Source organism: Strix aluco, chromosome 18 (assembly GCF_031877795.1).
Source record: "Strix aluco isolate bStrAlu1 chromosome 18, bStrAlu1.hap1, whole genome shotgun sequence".
Lineage (NCBI taxonomy): Eukaryota > Metazoa > Chordata > Aves > Strigiformes > Strigidae > Strix > Strix aluco.
Window position 1 is genome coordinate 4784581 of NC_133948.1, and position 15307 is coordinate 4799887.

The window sequence follows — 15307 nt, forward strand, 5'->3', positions numbered from 1 at the left end:
AACTCTGTAAATCACCTGAATGTACAGCAAGAAGTTGATGGCAGTGAGGTGTCTGTGATGGGCTGCCCCTCAGGAAAGCCTGCTTAGATCATTAATTAGCTCACACTTTGACTGAATTTACAATTGAGTGAACTTTAATTACTTTTCAGGTAAACATGCCAGTAGTAAAGTGATCAAAGCTGTCTCCCATCTTTCTTTGAAATTTTTCCTTGGAAGGGAAACCGCTTTCTATTTTCCCCTACTTTTAGAAATGTATTTGAATCTTCATCTGAAAATACAATCTAATCCTGACTGCATACTGACAAGCTATGATGGTAGAAATAGTATAGCTATGTTGAAGTGATTAGGACTTCAGTAATACAAACTGTTTTTTAATGAGATATCCAGGTGTTGAAAAAACATACTGCAGACTTTTAGTGTAAATCTTTCTAGTCCTGTCCTGACCAAATAAGCATTTTGGTCATCATCCACAAGATGTTTACTGATTAAACAAATTTGCTTTGCAGAATAGTCTGATCTTTTTTGCAGGGGGCAGTTCCCTTGCAGGCCACTGAGGTGTTCTGGCTTCTGAGCACTTGTGAAAATCAGGTTGCTAATTGTTGAGGAGGAAGAGTGGTTGATTAAGGCGGTTCAGGAGAGTAGGGTGACATGTGACTTCAGTCATTTTAATAAGGAAAACTTTGATTTAGTATGAAAATCAATATTGCAAGAGTGTATTGAGTTGAGGATTATTTAGCCTGGCTCTGAAAGATCTCTGAAAAATGGTGGTGCCTGGAGTTCAGGAGTTTCAGTGGCTTTGGAGGCCAGGAACAACCTGGGTTCCTCCATCAGCAGATTCAGTAGTAAAGCAAGTGCAGTTTCTGTTCCCAGAGCAGACAGACAAGACTAAGGAGAGATCTGGAGGTCAGCTTTTCAAAGTTGCCATCCTCAGACTTCTCAGTGGCACCAGCCCAAGGAAGGATCCTCATCTAAAACGGGCCTTGACAGTTCCTCTTAATGTTGGAGTAGTTCTTCCTAACCATACTTTATTAGTCAGAAATTACAGCGGTCTGATCCCAAGAAGAGAAGAATTAGGGTTTTACTCCTGCAACGTTCTTACTTTCAGTAACAAAATGTAATAGAATTTGTGTGACTCATGAGTGGAGGTGAAGCCTCTGTTACGGTTTGTTTTGAAACATTTAAATGTAGAGGACCATTTAAGCTCAGGGTTTTGCTTTACCCTATTAGAAAAAGACTGTCCTTTTAAGATATTATGAATCATGGTTTTCTTCTCCCAAAGCCCAGTGGAGTTAAGCTTTGTTTTTTGAGGCCACCCTTAGAAAATTAAAACTTATTTGAAAATTGGATGTGTCAGAACATAGAACATGAAAGATTTCTAGTGTTTATACCATGATTCTGATCTGGTTTCACTGGTGTAAGTTGGAGCTTGATCAGTTCTCAGAGTATTACCAAATAGGAATAATAAACTAAAATCACATATAAACTCTTTGAATTTCACTTACTCTTCAAGTAATTTTTCAGTAGAAAGATTCGGGTGCCTCAATTGTGACAGAGAAGACATTGCTAAATTTTGATTGAGTTTCTGGGATCGGTGGGGAGTTTAATGAATATTTCCATAAAGCTACTACACGAAAAGTGTAATTTTATCATTGCTGGTTTTGTTTTTCAGTATACAATAAATGGGAAAAAAGTGGAAGTAGCTGTGAAGCAAATAATTGCAGGGAAAGAAGTTGAGCAGCGGGGAGCTTTCTCAAACCCAGAGACTTTGGACCTGTACCAAAATATTCCTGAGCTTCAGAACTTCTGAAGTCACTTGTTTGGATTTTTTTGCATCTGTCTTTGTTCTGTGTTTGTTTTGTATATACCAATACTGTATGTAAAGAAAAAGCTCTATTTAATACCAGTGGTTCTTTTAAAAGAAAAAATATTTCATTAAGTGCATTATGTGAAAGGCTTGGGTAAAGCTTAGCTCCCTTTTATTGGTTAAATATGCCATATATCTTGGGGTTTTTTCCAGCCTGGAAGGAGGAACCTGCCTGTTTTGATTTTTATATAGATGAGTGCATCTTTTCTGGTTAGATTTACGTCAGCAGCCCATCAAACAGGAGCACATACCATAAGTTACAGTTGCAAGTAGAATATTTTTTTCATAAAATGTTCTCTTTCTTTTTTTTAAACTGGATTTTTTAGCAACATTTTTTCAATCCATGTATTTCAGTCACCTGTAAAGAAAATACAGTGATTTTAACTACTTGACGGCGAAACATGAAAGTGTTCTATATGTAGTGTGCATTTAAATGTTTTTATAAAGCCAAATCATAATGCACTAAACCCATTTGACTTGACTCAAGAGTATTTTCAGTCCTGAAATATCTCACGGTACCCTTGAAGGTAATTGCTGCTTCATTTTGTGATTGTAATGTTCCTATTGTTTTAAGCTTTTAGTTGATAGACTTCTGGGGGTTCAGAAGGTGAGGGAGCAATCACCTCCTCCTTATTCCTGGTGTAACTCCAGGTTATTTCCATGGAATTTACTGTCAGTACTCTGGATTAACATTATTGCAGTTGAAGACAGCATCTTGCTTCCTTGTTTTGAAGGTCTTTATTGGCTACAAGGCAACAATCCCTTGTTATGTTAGCTGAAGAATTCCAGTGTGTTCGTTTATTAAAAGCTGATGGTTTTTGTAACTTTTTTTACTAAATGTCATGTTGAAAGTGAAAGACTAAAATGTTTTCTAGCTCTGTATCCTTCCAGTTTATAAAGGGAAAAATACTGTAATGAGCATACTAAAACAGTAAAATGGAAGCACTAAAGCATTGTTTTGTTTTTCATAAAATACTGTTGCAGTAATTGTACCGAACCTCTGGCATTCAGTATCTCCTGCACTATTTGAATTTTGTGGGTTAAGTATTTAATGCATTAAAATCATGGATGTACTTAGAATTGTGTTGAATGCATTCAACATTGATAAAGAGTAAATTAAAAGAAACTGATTATATATATATTATATATTATATCTGTTTCAACTTTCACTCAGTTACCATCTTATTTTTGTTTTCCTTTTGGGTGTTGTGAAATCATTTTTAGCTTAATTTGTGACTGGCTTTAATCCAAGTCCACCCCACTACGAAATTGTGTGCTGAAAGCTTTATCCTGTTTTCTTCTGCAGAGCCCAGGACAAGTAAAACATTGCTGCTAGTTACGTATGCGTGGTTGGCTCATTGAGAAGGTCACAGGTGAACAGCAGGGAAGAAAGTATGCTGAAAATGTGCCTTGTGTCAGTACAGTAAGAAGTTGTAAGTTATGATATGTTACTGTTGCTAAAAGGGATAAATCTGTGCATTCTAAGGTGTGTACTCTGTTACTTAAGTCAAAATCTCAATGCTCATACTGATGTTTAGCTGCAGCTAGTAAAAATTTATTGTATATTTCCTCCACCCTGTGGTAGATCTCAGCTCGCTAGCTCCAGTAAGCTGAAGGCTGTTGCAGAATATGTCAAATATTGCTGCTAATAATTCAGTAAGAGTGAAACTGCCTATAAATGCGGCTGAGGAATAGCCCCTCTCAGGTGGTCTGTGACTGAGTCCAAAGAACACAGTCACTGTGGACGCCAGCTCCACATTCACTGCAGGATGCAGAAATGCCTCATTAGCAAATGAGGCTTTAAGTGAGCTGGTCTCCATTTGACTTTCTGAACTGTACCAAGTCAGACAATATACCGTGCTGGCATGATAAATGTGATAATATAAATACCAAGCACCCATTAGAGAAGTGTAAAAATGAGCTATCCAGCTGCCAATAACCTATGATTAAAAGTACTCTTAAAGTCCTTTCCCCTCTGGCATGCTATATATAAATTTTGCATTAACTGTGACTTTGTATTCATTAAAACTTCATTATATTGTTCTTTAATTCATGCAAAATGTCTGGAGTTTACAAAGCCCACAGATCCTTATTAATAAGTAATTTGGGGATATTTCATTAATTAAAGATAGTTTAGAAGCACAGATACATTAAGAACATATACAATGCCTAGAGGCTGCTTTTTTAATCCTTTATCCTGCTGGAAACACTGTCGAAAGTTTTGTTAATGGATATAATTTCATTTTTGTAAATGTCAGATGTTGCAAAGCTTTCCCCAGACTATAGTTACAAACAAAAAAGATATATTTATATATTGATCTATGTACTGAAAATGACTTTATAGCCATAAAGCCTTGAAGGGTGGTGCAAACTGTGTGCTGTGCAGACAAATGACCTTTCTGGGCCTCACCTGGTTTCAAGGGTCTGAGTTTCACAAGTGCTGGATGCTGACAGCTCATGGAAGTCCAGGGAGGAGGAGAGCTAAGTGGGTACTCGTGTTAGGCCGTCAAGTGCCTTGCATTTGAAAGGAGGCTGTGGCAGAGCTGGGAACACTGCCCAGACTTCCTGAGTGCAGCTCCTCCCATTCCAAATCCTGTTCTCCAAACATCCAACTCGCATTTATCTTTGCCTACCTGCAGTGTAAGTGACCCATGTCTTTGGATACTGCCCTGGAGCTCTGAATACAACTGTACTCCATCCAGTTGGGGATAGCTCAGAATCACTGGTATGAAAGCAGGGAGCTGAAGTCATCACAGTTTGCAAAGAAAAAGCAGAAACATAAATTTTCTTTGTGCTTCCCATCCCAGGTTATAAACTAGCTGTGTTCTTTTCCAGGGCTTGGGCATAGGGTAGTTGTGGTCAAATGTGGTTTCAAGGGGGTCCTTGCAAACTGGTGGCACCCAAATGCTTGGCTACAAGGATGAGGTCTGGCATGGTAGTGCAGCTCCTGATTCCACAGTGTTAGCCACAAAAAGCTCTGTGATGCTCCTAAGGCGTAAGCTGGGTGACCCTTGCAGAATGTGGCTGAGCCTACCCCAGGTGTTTTTATCCAGAAAGACTTGTCAGTGTGTAACTAGTTGTACCTTGAATGTGTACTGCCCTTCATTTTTTTTTTTGTTGCTTATTTTTAATTCGGGGTTCACAGTGTTTTGTCTGGAAAGTTACATATGCAGATTTTAGTGGCATGGGTGGCAGGCAAATGGAGCTAGTTCTGGAAATTGCTTTAAACTCTGACATAAATGTTCAACAGCAAGGAAATTCAGAGCAGAGATACTTCAGGCTAGGTGCTTTTCTTGGTCTTCTGCAAATTTGAGAGCGACTGTTGAATTATGTGATGGAATCAGCCCATTTGCCCTTGACTCATCGAAAGAGGTAGTTTTATCACTCCCCTTTTAGAAATCTGCTTTTGTCAGCTCCTGTTAGAGCAGGTACTTCCCCCTCCCACTACCTTATGATTTCAATTAATTTCCCTGGTTAGTGGTGGTTCTCAAGAAATAAAATGAGCTGGTACACAACAGCCCAAGCAGGGCATAGCTGATAAAATTGTTTATTGTTATGTGCAAGAGAAATTGGTTGTGTGAATTACTTATTCAGTGATTTTAAAAAACACAGGTAATTGCCTGATGGAATGCAACTTCCCTGGGGCCATTATTGTCTTTCAGTTTAATGCATACATATTTAAAAGGATATTCTTTACAAGGCAGAGCAGTCAGTCTCACAGATAAATGGGTGTTAAAATAATATTTAAAATGCATTGGTAAGGAGTACTAGTGTACCAGTTTGTTCTTGAGACAAAACTGTAGGGTTTTGGTTTTGGGAAACCAGTGTCTATAGAGAATGCTCTGGCAGGGAGATGGCGTCCAGATTGATGGATGGTGTCCAAGTGGATCTTCCTGGAAGGTGTTTGGGAACGATCTTCCCCATGTCACATCCCTGGATGCAAGTGCTGCCATAGTCCTCATGTTGGCAAGTGCAGCTCCAGCTGACACCCCAGGGCTTTGGTGTGGCTAAACACCAAGACTGAGTTATTAACCATCTTCCTAGATAGTGTGTGAACCTTGGCGGCTCAACAGGCTGTTGAGGGAGAAGGTTTGTGGATAGCGAGCACTCTGCGAACGTGTGAGACCTTTGCTGGAGAATGCTGGTGGTGGAGCACAGTGCAGGAGTGGCACGAGATCAGGCCCTTAAATTCTGTGGTTTGTCTGTTTGGTGTTCAGAGGTCCAAAAGCTTGGGTGAGGTGGGAAAGACACGTTTGTCAACTAAGGTATTTGAAATGGCCTGATGTTCTCATGCTTGGGTCAGAGCATAGAACAGACATTGATTTGGAAGAAGTGTTGTTTTGAAAAATGCTTCATTTCTCTGGTTTTGCACTTCCCTTTCTTCTAGTGGGTCACTTTATTGAGCACTTAATCTCTGTCCACCTTTGAGACTGATCAGAGACTTCAGTACACGTGAAGGCGTTGGTCTTCGTACAGGTGATCTTTTGGAGCCCTGTATTGAACAATTTCTCCACCTAAATCTTTTAGCCTGTTACTGGTTTCTTGAGATGTCTGTCTACTGGCTGGATCTTGTGTCCTATAGAGCTGAGATGATAAATCCAGAAATGCTTGGTTCATCTTTCTCCCTTTGTGAGGAGGATTTTTTTTAGCTCTTAAATAATTGGGTCTTAGACAGCAACAAGATGCAACTTAATTTTCTTCTACATCTTTTGTAGAAAGAGGAAGCTACATGTCATACCCTGTATTCTTCCAGAAATAAAATCAGGGTACGAATTGCTGTGAAGCATGGCCACAGTCCAGTACGGCAGCCTTAGAGCTGATGAGAGCACACATATTTTCCTTGCTGGGAATTAGGGGCCTTTTTAGATTCAAATAATGAGATAATCAACATCAGTTTGAGCATCTTGCTCTACATGATCTGTGTGCAAAGAGGGAGTGAATCTGTTATACAAAGGAGGGGGAAGCAGTCTCTGAAATGCTATTAGTGAGTCAAAGAGCGTCTCAGAACAATTTTAGTTGCAGAACAATAAGACATCCCAAAGTATTAATGTAGCAGGCTGCAGCTGTCCACACGATTTCTCATCGTTGCTTCTGATGGCCAGAGAAATTCTTCCAAACCACCAGTTGGAGATGAACTTATGTGATAAAACAGCGTTGGTGGGGGTGGGAAAATCCTTGGCATGCCATTGTTTAACTGGGTTATGTAGCACATTAGTGAAAGCTTAATTGGACCCTGTACTTCTTAATTAGAAGACCTTAACGAATTCTCATCTTAATACTTTTGACAAGTGGTTTTGCAAAGTTCAAGAGGCTTATCAGCATTCAGCCGGAGATTCCAGCTGAAAGGATAATGTCCCTTGGAAAAAACATCATCTCCAGGATGGTTAATTAGTTTACAATAGCATATTAAAATATACATGTAGAGGTTCACATCACTAATGAGGATTCTGCTCAAAAAAACCCCTGTTTTCAGTTTTGTTCCCTCTTCTGTAGTGATTTAAAGGAAGTTAAGAATTGTCTGTTGCAGGGTAGCCATCCCACTGATGTTTCTGTGTTTTGTTTTAGTTTTACAAAGAGATTGCTTCTAACATTTCTAGCCTATTGATTTACAGCCTGTGTATTGCAAGGAAGATCAGAGTATTTCTTCTCACTGTATGGTTTGCATGCTGTTAGAAACACAGCTTGGTTATATTGCATTGTTCTCCAAAGTCTGGGATGCAGTGTTATGGAAAATGGCTCAAACACCACCCTTTGAAGGAGGGGTCTCGCTTGTAAGATCAAGCTCTAGACTGGGCAGCAAGAGCTGATCAAGAAGAGAGCTGGAATCAGTAACAATGTGAAGGTTTGAGAGTGGGTGGATGGGGATGTGTGGCTGGGGCAGGAGAAAGTGAGGCTGGAAGAGGAGGTCACGGCGGTGCTCCTCACTCTGCAGTCCTTGGCTGCCGTGCTGTTTGGGACCCTCCTCAGTTTGGTACTTTGAAAAATACGCTTTGGAAGTTATATGCAAAACCCAGTCTCACTTAACTGACCAATTTTTCTTCAATGGGGACAAGAACTCTAGGGTCAGGTTCAACCAGCCTAATTTTAATTAAGCTCCATCGTAGCAGGATGGGATTTTTCTCTTTCTAAAAATCAGAGTTTATCTCAGGCTCTTCTTCCTAGAGCAGCCAGAGGAGAGGCCCAATCTGTTTATAACACTGTTATCTCTCATGAGCTCTGCCTGCATCTGCGGCATCTTTCATTGCCCAGGAAAAGATGTTTTTTAGGAGCTCACTGACATGGAGTTGTGTTTTGTTCCTTTGCAGTGGATTTTAAACTGATGGGATTTACCTGGTGCAGCTGGTCCTGTAGGCACCTGGATGATGGGACTGGGACAGGCACAGACTGTGGCAGTTCAAGTGGGTGGCTACACCCCAAGAACTCAATTGTAATTAGCTTCTCTGGCAGCGCATTTATTTCCCTTTAAACCAGATATATTTCTCTTCAGCTTATATTAGCTATGAAGAGGTTAAAGCTAAATTGAAATAAATTGCGTGAAGAAAACTATGAGAATTTGTGCTAGCTTAACTAACTTGGTTTAAAAGGTGAGCTGAGTTTAAACAGGTGTGACTTCTAAGCCTTGACAGGGCCTAAGGAGGTGGCCTTGAGTGTGCAAATGTGATACTCAACCGAGAATTTTAATTTGCTTAGTTCTCATGTATAATAAAATATGCTAGATACATGACACTTCATGAATTAATGCAAGAGTAGAAAGCATGAAGAGAGATTCTTGTACAGGATTTGTTCTTAAAATGCAAATGCCAGGCAAGGCTTTAAATGGACCTGGCTATCTGGAATTGTGGAGCCTATTTCACGCTTCACTTCAGGGTTTGTTCCTGTTTCTTGAACCATTTTATTATTAGAGGGTGTGTGGACGCACATGGGGAGGGAATTAGGAAGGAAATGCCTAGACCAGCACAAGCCCATATAAACCCCTGCACGTGTATGTGAGCTTTTAGCACATCGAGTGCCCTCGTGGTTGTTACGGAGCGATGAAATAGTTGGGAGGAATCAGCAGGAGAGATCAGCCTGTCAGACCACTGTCCTCTGTGCATGTGTTGGTGAAAAGCATTATTAAACTCTGCTGGTGTGAATTGGATTACTGGGGCTGTTGGAGCAGGAGAGAAAAAAAGCCTGATTGCTTTTGTCCAGGTGCTTTGCCTAACAGGGAAAGCATGCAGAGGGATTTCTCTTTAATTTCATGCAATGGACAAAAAAACCAGGTATTGCCGGGGTTGGTGTAATGAGGATAATCCATGTCTGTGACCCGCGGGGGTTACATGTGCTGCTGGGTGGCTGTTCAGATTCAGAGGCAAAGCGTTGCTGTCCTGCCCAGGATGAGGCAGGAGGTGTTGGGTGTCACGGGGAGAGCTCGGTTCATCCCCTCTCCGGTCACTCCATCTCTGCAGTGGCTGTGCACAGGGGTGAGGATATGTATGTCCTTCCTCCACCCAATCTGGTTGGGTAATGCTGTCTCAGAGGCACCTGCTGTCTCTCACTGTGTGTCTGTGCAGTGCTGGGCCCTGCCGGGTGTCCAGGTGCCAGCACAAGGAAGAGATGGCAAGTTCACTGGTGATGCAGCAGCAAGAAACTGCATCTCTGCAGAGGGGGATGCAGGGGAGGCTGGGGGGTGGCCATGGCACTCTACATCCTCCTCACCAAAACTCTCTCCTACTCATGCTGAGGTGGGACCGGACCCTGCTCTGAGCGGTGCAAGGAGAAGGGAGGGCAGCCCTAGCCCCAGCGTGTTTGTGCCAGCAGGATGACAGATGAAAAGACACCTGCAGAAAAAAACCCAAAACAAGGCTGATGGTAAGGTGATGAAACATGGAGAGTGCCAAAGACAGCTACAAACCCACACTGATACCAGGATGTTATCACTCCCCTGGTGAAACCTGTAATTAGATTGAAAAGATGACAGCTGGTTCTGATGGCATAAAAATATTGAGACATGGCTACAAAAACAGATTTTCTAATGCAGGTGGAATTAAAACTGGGGAGGTGGGGATAGAGATTTTGATAATTTATAAAAATAAAACTTTTTTTTTCCTCAATCAGTTTATCATCTTAGTCTTTGGGAAAGTAAAGCAGCTATGTAAGTGGGACGAAGAAAGTTACCATCGCTGGGGCTCCGGGCTGGCGTTACAGTGGTTACAGACAGTGAGTATGATCAGTGCCACGCCATTTAATTTCTCTGGTGGTGATTCTCCCTGTCTCCCACCCTTTGGTCCATCTGGACCGCGTGTGCTTTATCCCTGCCCTGTGCATTTATGGCACTTGGCACCATGAGCTCCTGCTGAAAACTGGTATTTGACTTCGGAGTGTGAGAAGTACTGGAAACCTCTAGACATGCAAGAGAAAAGGTTGAACACATTTCCACCCTAGTTTAAGAGTTTCTGCCTTTATTCCCTGATGCGAAACCTCAGTTCCTGCTGAGTTCTATATGAAATAATTACTTTCATGTACAAACTGGAGGAAAAGAAGTTTTTAAGCTGTGCGGAGTCTGATGTGACAATTCTATTCAGTTTCGGTGGGTACCTGCTTGACCCTGTAAATTGAAACTCCAGAAGGTCACTCTCTGTGTCTGATCATGGTATTTAATTTTCTGTGCTTCAGCAACAGGGGGTGAAAGGAAGCCAGAATGGGTTTATTCAAATCTGTGTAGGAATTGAATGCAACGAAAATAACTCTATTTTTAAAAAATGGCTCTAATCACGCAGAGAGCATTGCTCTTTCTGTTCTTCCCCATTTCTGCCTCCCTGGCTCCTGAATTGGAAAGGCAGATTTGTGTATTGACATGGCAGATCAGATGTCGGGGTTTTGTGAACTCTTTTGTCTGCACCACACACTTGTTTTTCACTTTTAACATTATAAACCCGTCCTTAATAGAGACTTTGATTCATATCATAAAGCTGGAGTTGAGAAGAGCTATAACCTAATGTCCAACTCAGCTGCCTCACTAACAGGCTAATTTCTGAATTTAGGATAGCTATAAATGCCACGTATGTACATTAAAGGCATTAATGTAATTAATAATTAAGAAAATGCCAGGTTGACATAATTTGGGAATAGGTAATATGCCAAGAACTTCAGCTCCTTGGAAGAAGCATTTTGGTGGGAGAGAGCAGTATGATTTACTGACACCCCCCGTTCCCCCCGCCCCAATCCTCCCGAACATTCATTATGCCTTAAATATTCTCACACTGAGGTTTTTTCCAATGGTCTAATTATAAACTTCATTATAATTGTTCATTAGTTTTATTTTGTTCAATTAGCTTAACAAGTTGCCAAATGAAATACAAGACTGGCAATTAGCTTGATCTAATTGTAATGAGCCGCTCAAATTGGGTCACCAAATATGTTCGTTTATAGCACTTCTCTTTTTTTTTTCCAATTGGTGAACAATAACATAAATATTCAGAGCATCTCCTGATCTAAGTAGGGGAAATTTTGCACTCATTTATTAAAGTTGAAACAAAAATCAATCGTTTTTCTCTTGGTTGTTCAGAAAGGCACAGTCCAGGCACCTGGGTTGCCTTGGCTTAACCAGACACCGTCTGCAGCTGAGCGGGGCCACAGGCCCATGTCCAAGTCCTTGTCCTGTAGAATAAAATGTGCCTCTTGAGCTACCAGGAGGGAGGTCAGCTCTTGTGTAATGTCTGTATCTCTTCTGAATTCCAGAGAAATCTGGTTTTAAGACACTTTACAAAAACACTTGATGAGCAAATCCTGCTGCCCTGCCTCTGCCATGCTGGGCAGGTGCTCAAGGCTGCTGAAACCAGGAGGAGCAGTCCTTGCTGCCATGGGCTGTTCTTAAATTTTATCAACTGCAGAGGCAAGTGCCTCATCAGCTGAGCTCTTCTGGTCTTGGAATGTCCTGTGGAGGCTCTGCCTGCAGCCCCCCAGAGCTCCTAGCTCAGGAACGTTGGACCTGTAGACAAGGCCAGTGTGTTTTAGCCCAGAGAGGCTCCTGGGGAAAACTCCTTGGAAAAAGGATTTCAAATTCCACTTTGCATGGAGTTTGCAGCAGCAACTCACATTATACAATCATAAAGTGGTTTGAGGTGGAAGTGACCTTGAAAGATCATCTAGATCCAAGCTGGCCAGTGCTCCAAGGGATAACCACAACGGTGCCATGCCCCGATGAAAGCTAAAAGGTAAAACTGTGCTACTGAAAGAGGAAAGCCCAGTGAGAGTTGAGCTGTCCCCCTTCTGTGAAGGGTGTTGGGCGGCTTTGGGTAGCCAAACACTTCAGTTTGGGCTACTCCGGTAGAAGGAAGGCTTTGGATGCATTCAGCCCTGCACAGCAGCTGCTTTTGCTGTGATTTTTGGATAACCCTCAGCTTCTTTTTTGCCTGACTTCCCTCTTGCCATGCAGCTTTCAGATCTCTTCCTGTTAAATAGCTGCTTAGCAGAAGCTCTTGGCTTGTATGGTCCAGTGGATTTGCTGCAACCTCTCCTAGAAGCTAATAGGGGCAGGTGAAATTATTTGGTATGAATAAATCCTCCTGCATGTCATGCACATCACATCTGAATTGCAGGGAGGAGCAGAGCGCAGTCGCGGCTCCTTAGCAAACTGAAGTAGTGGCCTTAACAGGACTCAGCCCCAGACTTTGATTTCTCTGGGATCCTGGCCTGCATCTGACCAGTGAAAACACAATAAAATATTAAACCATCCCAGAGACTACAACTACCTGTAAGTAATTCATAAAACACTGCTGTGGTGGCAAGTGCAGTGGGTCGATGAAGCTGTGTCCAGCCCAACTCTGTACTTCTTCCCTGCAAAATGTCTGCCAGACCCATCCCTGACAGATGCATTTGGTGATCTATTTATGCAATCTCTTAAAATTTGAACCAGGGACCTTCTTCCACATAAGAAGGGGGAGATGAGTGACTTGTCCTGTCGGAAAGACACCACAGACACTGCACCCACAATTGCTTTTTGCTCCGCAAAGCCCCTTTGATGTGGTGCTGTCTCTCGGCACCATCTCTAATTAGTTGTGTTTGCCAGCTGGGACAGGAACGGTGTCAGCGCTCTGCTCGCTGAGTGGGTTGAGATTAAAGATGCCGACTGCGCAGAATGGAAGAAAATTCACACCTTTGTCTTTCACGCCACAGGCAGCTACATCAGCTCTTCAAATATCATGCAAAGGCATTGTTCAGCTTAATGAACGCACCCCGAGTTAACTTCTGCATCTGGGGCTGCTGCAGAAATGTGCTTTTTACTTCAGGAGTTACTCCCGATGGTGTTTTTCACTCCACTCTCTGTGCCCTGACCTGACCTGGGAGAGCCTGAGGGGCTTTGCTGGCTGGAGGGGTGCAGGGGCACCTCCACTGTGCAATGGGATGGCCACTGCCTGCGTGGTACAGGTGCCACCAGTCACAAAGGAACAAGTCTTGGGGCTGGGATGTGTCTGGGTTCGTGCCTTTAGGCCTCCTCTGGTACCTGCTGGAGTTTTACCCACCAAACACCAACAAAACCCCTGTGCCTGGTGCCAGGAGAGGGCTGTATTCGCACAAGTCACGTTAACAGCATCTCTGCTCCTCATTCACTTGGTTCACTTTATATTAGTTTTATTCCTGCTGGGCTTAAATCAGGCAGGGTCAGATGTAAACAGGCTTGTAATAAGCTGCTAAAATTGAAAAAAGGCTGTGTGACACATGGCTTTGCATCTGATTCAAGTAGTTACAGTCATAATATACATTAATTTTTGTAGTGCCCCTGGGGGCAAAAGTGTCTTCTTTTCATTAGAGAGACCTGAATTTCTAAAGATCCCAGTGTTAGATACAGCCTGCTTGGCACTCGGGCTGTGAAAAAATCCCTTTGTTTATACAGATGATGGCCTCGGGTGGGGATGGTCCTGGCACCAGGGCCACCTCCCCTATGTTTTATTTAAGGCTCTGAACTGCTCCTACTCAGAGATCCCAGAGCTGCACTGAGAGGCGAAGGGTGGGCGGACTGGTTTAAAAAAAAAAAAAAAAAAAATATATATTCTGGGCAAAAATTTCTCAGTATAAATGCTGAAGCGAAGCAGCGTCACAGATGACAGGTCTTCAAAGCCAAAGCACGAGTCGCGCTCAGGGAGGGAGGAAGCCAGGCGGATCCCCCTCCCTTGATTAGCGAGGCTTTCCAGGCGCCGGCTTGCTCCCTTTCTGTCTCCAGGCTGCCTTTGAAACAGCCCCTTTGACGGCTTCAGGCATTTCTTAGTTTAGCTGAGAATGAGCGAACATAAGAGAAGAAATCTGTAAGAATGACAGGTCCTGTGTGTGTCTTTTATATGCATTTCTGGAGCACAAAGACTATTTTAATGAGTTGGCAGACACGTAGCTTTGTGTGACTCCTGTTTTTAGCAACTCTGGTGACGGAGCTACCTGAGAACTTTCCCAGCTGTGACCTCCATGGAAACTGCTCGATTTTTTGGGTTGGTTTTGTTTTCCATGGAACACCACGCCTTGACTGCGGGAACATCCACGGGGCCCAGTTGCACATGGGGTCAGGGTCTGAGCTCTCCTCCTCCTCCTCCTCTTCCCAGGGCGGCTTGTCCAGGCATAGCTGTGTCCCTCCTGTCCCCATGCCCACGGTGTTTGCCCTGTGCCCTGCAGCGGGGTGCAATGTCCCCCCCCCCCAGCTTTTAAGCATCACTGCTTTGCTTTGCAGGGAGAACTCAAAGCAGGGGTGAGTCTGCAGGAAGCCTGAATGGCACCAGCCTGAGCATCTCTGCTCAGGTCCACGCTGCCTTTGTGGGTGTGGATGGACCCAAAATATTAACAAAGATCTCCTCTCTGTAATGTTTCCCCGTAGCACAGCTCTGAGCAGGAGAGCTGAGACATCCCTGTGATCTGGAGTTTGGTGGCTGCTGGGAAGAGAGTGGAAGGTTTCTCAGAAAGAGCAGAATCAGGACTTGTCTTTACAACCCGGCCACGGTCCCAAGCAGTAAATGAAAGTCAGCTGATGGAGCAGCCACAGGGCCTAGATTCACCAGAGGTATGGGGCTGGGTGTTTTGATTGGTTCAAAGGCATCAGAAAATGATGCAACAAAACATGCTACGAGATCATTTCTCTTTATTTTGACAAAGCAAAGAGATAAAATCAGGTTCCTCATAATTATGCAAATAACAGCACCTACGTGGCATACTACTGATTTTCTTTGTACACAATTATTTCCTTATAGAATGTTTTTTATGACTGGCTATTAGGAAAAAAAAAGAATAATCAAAGCACGCTTTATGCTATGAATTTCCAAGAGGCCTTGGGCTCCTGTTGTTTTCTGAAGGATATTAAGCAACTTGTGAGAAGTAGATCACATGCTTAGAAAAGCGTGTACTGCCTGAAGAAGCGTATTGCAATCCGCTGCCAGCACACGCTGTGCCGCCGCCTGCGCGTCCCGCAGAGGGACCCACGTC

The 15307-nt window shown here is 43.0% G+C and overlaps 1 protein-coding gene across 1 annotated transcript in view; it reads left to right on the forward strand.

Moving 5' to 3' along the window:
- AACS (acetoacetyl-CoA synthetase) overlaps positions 1–3060 on the forward strand; it is a 44020-nt gene extending 40960 nt beyond the window's left edge. The window contains exon 18 of the mRNA XM_074844328.1: positions 1670–3060. Coding sequence (XP_074700429.1) covers positions 1670–1807 — 138 coding nt within the window. The 3' untranslated portion in view covers positions 1808–3060. The remainder of the gene's footprint in view (positions 1–1669) is intronic.
- The last annotated feature ends 12247 nt before the right edge of the window (positions 3061–15307 follow it).